Source organism: Mastacembelus armatus, chromosome 6 (genome assembly GCF_900324485.2).
Source record: "Mastacembelus armatus chromosome 6, fMasArm1.2, whole genome shotgun sequence".
In the NCBI taxonomy this organism is placed as follows: domain Eukaryota; kingdom Metazoa; phylum Chordata; class Actinopteri; order Synbranchiformes; family Mastacembelidae; genus Mastacembelus; species Mastacembelus armatus.
This window is the reverse complement of record NC_046638.1, coordinates 25,077,797-25,084,604: the sequence shown is the minus strand read 5'-3', so window position 1 is coordinate 25,084,604 and position 6,808 is coordinate 25,077,797. Positions and strand designations below refer to the sequence as shown.

Here is a 6,808-nt window from a genome sequence, read left to right as displayed (position 1 = left end):
TTGTGTGGTGTTTTTTTGTTTTCCGCACTGTTCTGGTGGTTTCACGGGGTGTGTTGTGGGGGGTTTTGTTGTGGGGGTTTTGGGTGGTTTGGTGTGGTGTTGGGTGTGTGGTGTTTTGGTTGTGTTTGTGTTTTTTTTTTTTTTTTTTTTTTTTTTTTGGTTTTTTGTTGGTTTTTTTTTTGGGTTGTTGTGTTGTGGTTTTTTGTTTGTGGTGTTGGTTGGTTGTGTTGTGTGTGGTTTTTGGTGTGGTTTTTTGTTGTTTTTTGTTTTTTGTTTTTGTGTTTTTGTTTTTTTTTGGTGTTTGGGGTGTGGTTGTTTGGTGGGGGTGGGTGTGGTGGTGGGGTGTGTTGTGTGGGTTTTGGGGGGGGTTTTTTTTTTTTTTTTTTTTGTTTTTTTGTTGTTTTTTTTTGTGGGGGGGTGTGTGGGGGTTGTTCGTGTGGGTGGTTGTTTGTGGGGTGTGTTTTTTTTTTTTTTTGTTTGTTGGGTGTTGGTTTTTGGGGTTTGGGTTTTGGGGTTTTTTTGGTTGTGGTTGGGTTTTTTTTGTGGTTTTTGTTGTTTGGTTGGTTTTTTTGTGGTGTGTTTGTTGGGTTGGGTTTGTTTGGTGGTTGGTGTTGGTTTGTGGTTTTTGGTGGTTTTGTGGTTGGTTTGTTTTGTGGTTTGTGTTGGTTGTTTTTGTGGTTTTTGTGGTTTTTGGTTTTTGTTTGTTGTGTTGTGGTTGTGTTGTTTTGTGTTTTTTTTTGTTGTTGTTGTTGGGTGTGTTGTTTGGTTTTTTTTTGGTGTTTTTTTGTGTTTGTTGTGTTTTTTTTTTTGGGTTTTTGTTGGGTGTTTTTGGTTTTTTGGGGTTGTTTTTTGGGTGTTTTTTGGGTTTTTTTGTTTGGTTGTTTTTTTTGGTGTGTTTGTGTTTTTTTGGTGGTTTTTGTGTTTGTGGGTTTGGTGGGGTTGTGGTGTTTTTTGTTTTTTGGTTTTTGTTTTTGTTTTTTGTGTTTGTTTTGTGGTGGTGGTGTTTGGTTTTTTTTGGGGTTGGGTTTGCGTGTTGTTTGTGGTGTTTTTGGGTGTGTTTTGGTTTGTGGGGGGTGGGGGGGGGGGGTTGGGGTTGGTTTTTTTTTTTTTTGGGGTGTGGGTTTGGTGGTGTTTTGTTTGTGTTGTTTTTTGTTTGGTGGTTGTGTGTGGTGTGTGGGGTTTTGTGTCGGGGTTTTGGGTGGGTGTGTGTGGTGTTTGTGGTTGGGGTTTGGGGGGTGTGGTTTTTTGTGTTTTTTGTTTTTTGTGGTTGGTTTTTGTGGGTGTTTGTTTTGTGTTTGTTTTTTTGGTGTTTTTGTGTTTTGTTTTTGTGTGTTTGTTTGTGTTTTTGTTTTTTGTTGTGTTTTTTGTGTTTTTTCCCACCAACCCCAACCCTACTACCCCTACCACACGCCCCCAATTTCTCTCTGTTTTTTGTTGTTTGTGGGGGTGGTTTTGTGGGTTTTTGTTGGTTGGGGGTGGTTTGTTTGTGGGTTGTTTGGGTGGGGGTGGGGGGGTTGTGGGGGTGGGGTTTGGTGGTGGGGTGGTGGTGGGTGGGGGGGGGGGGTGGGGGTGGGGGTGGGTGGGGGGTTTGTTTGGGGGGGGGGTGGGGTTGGTGGGGGGTTGTGGTTGTTGGGGGGGGTGTTGGGGGGGGGTGGGTGGGGGGTGGGTGTGTGGGGGGGTTTTTGTTGTGGGGTGTTTTGTTTTGTGGTGTGTTTTTTGGTTTGGGTTGTGGTTGGTGTGTGTTGTGTGGTGTTGGGGTGGTGACGTGTGGGTTTGTTGGGTTTTGGGGGGTTTTGGGGGGGTTTTGTGTGGTTCCTGTTTGGGGTTTTTGGTGTGTGGTGGGGGGGGGGTGTTTGTTTGCCACCCCCACACTTTTTGGTTTGGTTTGGTGTGTTGGTTCTTTGGTTGGGGGTTTTTTTTTGTTTTTGGGTGTTTGTGGTTTTTTTGGGTTTTTTGTTTGTTGTTTGTTGTTTGGTGTTGTTTGTGGTTGGGTGGTTGGTGTGGTGGTGTTGTTTTGTTTGGTGTGTGGTGGTGTGTGGTGTTTGTTTGGTGGGTGGTGTGTTGTGTTGTTTTGGTTGTGTGTTTTGTGGTGGTTTTGTGTTGTGTGTTTTGTGGGTTTTTTTGTGTGTGTGTGTTGGTTTTTGTTTTGGTTTGGTTTCTTTTGTGTTGTGTTTTTTTGGTTTTGTTTTGTTGTGTGTTGTTTTGTTTTTTTGTTTGTGTTTTTTTTTTTTTTGTGGTTTGGGTTTGGGTTGGTGTTTTTGTGTGTTTTGTGTTTTTTTTTTTTGGTGTGTTGTTTTTTTGTTTGGGTTTGGTGGTTGTTTGTGGTTGGTTGTGTGGGTGTGGTTTGTTGTTGTTGGTTGTGGTGGGGGTGGTTTTTGGTTTTTTTGTGGTTTTTGTTGTGGTGTTTTTTGGGTGTGGTTTTTTGTGTGGGTGCCCCCCACCCCTGTTGTTGGGCGTGTTCTTGTTGGTGTGTTCCCTGCCGCTTTACCTCCCCACTCTTTTGGGTTTGGTTTTTGTTGTTTTTTGCCCACCCTTGCTTTGTGTGTTTTTGTGTTCTCCCCACCCACTCCCGTTCCTTGTTTGTGTTGTTTGTTTGTTTGTTGGGTGTTGTGTTGTTTTTTTGTTGTTTTTTTGTTGGTTGTGGTTTGGGTTTTTCCCCACACACACCTGTTTGTGGGTTTTGCCAGACCCCCTTTGTTTTTTTTTTTTCCCCACTGGTGTGTGGGTTGTTGGGTGTTTTGGTTTGTGTTTTGGTTGTGGTGTTGTGTTTTTTTGTGTTTGTTGTTTGTGTGTGTTGTTGTTTTGTTGGGTGTGGTGTTGGGGGGTTGGTTTTTTTGGGGTTTGTTTGTTTTGTTGTGTTCACACAACACCCGCTTTGGGTTGGTTGGTGGCGTTTGTCACACACTTGGTCACTCTCGAGCCACACGCACTCACCTTGGGGGTTTTTTGTTGGTGGTGTTTTTTTTTTGTTGGTGTTGTTGGTGTTTGTGGTTGGTGGTTTTTTTTTTTGGGTTTTTTTGGGTCTGGTTTTTTTTTGGTTTGTGTGTGGTGTTGTTTGGGTTTTTTTTGGGTGTTTTTTTTTGTGTTTTTGGTTTTGGTTGTTTGGGTGTTGTTGTTGGTGTTGTTTTTTTGGGTTGTTTTGTTGTTTTGTGGGGGTTGGGTGGGGTTTTTTTTTTTTGTTTTTTTGGTTGTTTGTGTTTTTTTTTTTTTTTGTTTTTGTTGTTTTTGTTGTTGGGGTTTTGGTTGGTTTGGTGGGCGGGGTTTTGTTGGTTTTTGGGTGGGTTGGGGGGGTTTGTTTTGGTGTTTTTTTGGGTTGTTGGGTGTGTGGGTGGTGTGGTTTGTGGTGGTTGTTGGTTTTGTTTGTGTTGTTTGTTGGGTTGTTGGTGGGTGGTTGTGGGGGGGGTTGTTTGGGGTGTTGGTTGGGTGGTTGGGGTTTGTTGGGTGTGTGGGGCCAACACCCGCTCCGACCGTCCCACCGACCGCAACCCCCCAAACGACGCGCCCCTCCGCACGTTTGGTGGTTGCACCCCACCGGACGCCCCCAAGGGCGGTGCCCACACCACCTCACTACCCTTTGTGTTTTGTGGTGCGTTGTGGTTTTGTTGGTTTGGTTTTGGTTGTGTTTGTTTTGGGTGTGTTTTTTTTGTTGGGTGGTTTGTGTTTGTTGTTTGGGTTGGGGTTTGTGGGTGTGTTGGGGGGGGTGTGGTTGGGTGTGGTTTGTTTTTTTGTCGGGTGTGGGGTGTATTGGTTGTACCTTGAACCATCCCGGACCCCCCCCCTTTGTTCCGCCACCGGTTTGTGGGTGTTGCCTTGTGTGTGTGGGGGTGGTTTGTCCGTCACGGTTTTGGGTGGGTTTGTTTTTTTGCGCTGCCCACCCGTCCCGATCCCTTTTTTTCCTGCCGCACCGCTGGTTCACACCTGCACAGCCGACACACACGCCACGCCCGCCGCCCGTGACCGCCACCCTGGGGTTTTTTTACCGCCACCTTGCGTCGTACTCTCCTTTTGTGTGTTTGGTGTGGTTGTGTGGGGTGGTTTTGTTGTGTTTGGTTTTTGTGTGGGTTGTTGTTTTTACCCCCTCCTCACATCACCCAGCTCGGGGGCTCGGCACCAGGTTGTTGTGTGTTTGTGGGTGTTGGTTTGGGTGTTTTACCTACACACTTCGTTTTGGGTGGGTTGTTGCGTTTGTGTTGTGTTTGTTGTGGTTGTTGTTGGGTTTCAGACACCGGTTGGTGTTGTTTGTGTTGGGGTTGGGGTGGGGTTGGTGTTGGGTGGTCTTTGGTTGTGTGTGTGGGTTGGGGTGGTGTGTTGTTTGGTGTGGGTTGTGTTTGTTTTTTTGCTGTGTGGTTGGTGTTTTTGGGTTTTTGTGTGGGTTGTTTCCCACACACCCGCGACCCACGGCGTTTTGTTTTTTGTTTTTGTTGTTGGTTTGTTTTGTTTTTGTTTTTGTTTTTTTTTTTTTTGTTTTGTTTTTTGTTTTTTTTTTTTTTTTTTGTTGTTTTTTTTGTTTTTTTGGTGGTTTCCTGCCCTTGTTTGTGTTGGTTTTTTGGTTTGTTTTTTTTTTGTGGTGTTTGGTTGTGTGGTTTTGTTTTTGTTGGTTGTGTGGGTTTGTGTTGTTGTGTTTGTTTGTTGTGTGTGGGGGTCCGCACACACGCCACCCCTGCGCAACCCCGGTGGTGTTCTCAGTGGGTGTGGGGTGTGTGGGGTAGTCTCAGGTGTGTTGGGTGGGGTGGGGGTGTTTTTGTTTTTTCTCAGTAGCTGGCGTGTGTGGTTGTTTGTGACGTGGGTTTGTAGGATATCATTGGTCTTTTTTCCTTTTGGGGGTTTTTTTCGGGCGTGTGTTGGGGTGTGGGGTGGGTGTTTGTTGTGGTTTGTTTTTTTGTTTTGTGGGGTTTGTGTGTTGTGTTGTGGTGTGTTGTGGGGTTTTTTTGGTTGTTGTTGTTGTGTTTTTTTTTGTTTTTGTTGTTGTGGTTTTTGTGGGTTTTTGTTTTGTTTGGTGTTTTTTTTTGTTTGTGTGTTTGTTTTGTTGTGGTTTTTGTTTTTGTGTTGGGGTTTTGTTGTTTTTGTTTTGTTGTTTTTTTTGTTTTGTTTTTTGTTTGTTTTGTTTGTTTGTGTTTTGTTGGTGGGTGTTGGGTTGTGGGTGGTGGGTCGTGGGTGGTTTGGTTGTGGGTGGGTTTTGTGTTTTTTTTTTGTTGTTTTTTTTGTTTGGGGGGTTGGGGTGGTGTGGGTTTTTGGTTTTTTTGGGTGTTGTGTTTTTTGTGTTTGTTGGGGGTGTGGGTTTTGTGTTGTGTGTGGTGTGTGGTTGGGGTTTGTTTTGTTTTTTTGGGGGGGGGTTTGTTGGGGCACGGCGGGGGGCCCTTTGTGTGTTGTGTTTGTTTTTGTGGTGTGCTTGTTTGTTTTTTTTGTTGGTGTGGTGTTGTGTGTGTGTTTGTTGTTGGGGTGTTTGGGTGGGTTTTGTTGGTTGTGTGTGGTTGGGTTTGTTTGTGTGTGGTTTTTGTTGGTTTTGTTGTGGTGGTTGTGTGGGTGGGTTTTGTGTTTGTGTTTTTGGGTGGGTTTGTGGGTTGTGTTGGTTGTGGGTGTGGGGTTTGGGTTGGGTTTGGGTTTTTGGTTGGGGTTGGGGTTTTTGTGTTGTGGGGGTTTGTGTTGTGGTGTGTGTTTGGTTTTTTGTTTTTTGTGTGGTTGGGGTGTGTTTTTTTTTGTTGTTGTGTGGGTTTTTGTGTTGTTGTGTGGTGTTGTTTGTGGGGGTTTTGGGTTGTGTTTTGGTTGGGGTTTTGTTGGGTTTTGTGGGTGGTGGTTGGGGGGTTTTCTGTGTTTGGTGGTGTTTTTTTTTTTTTTGTGTGTTTTGTTGTTGTTTTGGTTTGTTTTTTTTTTTTTGGGTTTTTGTGTTTGGTGTTGTTTTTGTGTGTTTTTGGTTGGTTTGTTTTTTTTGGTGTTGTTTTGTGGTGTTGTTTGGTTTGTGGTGTGTTTTTTTGTTGGTTTTGTTGTGGGGTTGGGGGTTTGTTTGTGGTTTGTTGTGTTTTTTTTTTTGTGTGTTTTTTTTTTTTTTGTGGGGTGTGTGGTTGTTTTTGTGTGGGTGTTGGTTTGTGGTGTGGTTGGTGTTGGTTTTTGTGTTGGGGGGGTTTGTGTGTTTGTGTGGGGGGTTTGGTGGGTGTTGGGGTGTTTGTTGTGCGGTTTTGTTGTTGGGTGTTTTTGTTTGGTGGTTGGTGGTTTTTTTGTTTGTTGTGGGTTGGTTGTTTGTGTGGGGTTTGTTTTTTTGGTTTTGTGTGTGTTGGTTTTTGTTGGGTGTTTTTGTGGGGGGTTTTTTGTGTTTTTTTTTTGTTTTTGTTTTGTTGTTGGGGGGGGGTGGTGTGGTGTGTTGGTGGGGGGGGTTGGGGGTGGGGGTGGTTGTGTTGGGGTGTTTGTTTGGGGTGTTTTTGTGGTGTGTTGGGGTGGGGGTTTGGTTTTGTTTGTGTTTTTGTGGGTGTTGTGGGGTGTTTTTGTTTGTGGGGTGGTGTGGGGGTGTGTGTGTGTGGTTGTGTGGGGGTTTTGTTGTGTTTTGGTTGTTTTTTTGTTTGTTTGTGTGTGTGTGTTGTGTTTGTGGTGTGAGTTTTGTTGTTGTGTGGGGGTTTTTGTGTGTTGGGTTGTTTTTTTGTGTGTTTTGGTTTGTTGTTGTTTTTTGTGGTTTTTTTGTGGTGGGTTTGGGGGGGTTTTGTTTGTTTGTTTGTTGTTTTTTGGGTGTGGGTTGTTGTGGTTGTGGTTTGTTGGTTTGTTTTGTTTTTGGTGGGGTGGGTGGTGGGTGTGGTGTGGTGTGGGTGTGTTGTGTTTTGGG

The 6,808-nt window shown here is 44.3% G+C and overlaps 1 protein-coding gene across 1 annotated transcript in view; it reads right to left on the bottom strand.

Annotated features, from left to right (window-relative positions):
• Window positions 1–3,174: 3,174 nt before the first annotated feature.
• The window catches only part of LOC113132867 (spore wall protein 2-like), a gene marked incomplete at its 3' end in the record, with an annotated part of 14,316 nt that continues 10,682 nt past the window's right edge, over window positions 3,175–6,808 (bottom strand). The window contains exon 5 of the mRNA XM_026311249.1: window positions 3,175–3,504. Within this exon, the coding sequence (XP_026167034.1) occupies window positions 3,175–3,504 (330 nt within the window). The remainder of the gene's footprint in view (window positions 3,505–6,808) is intronic.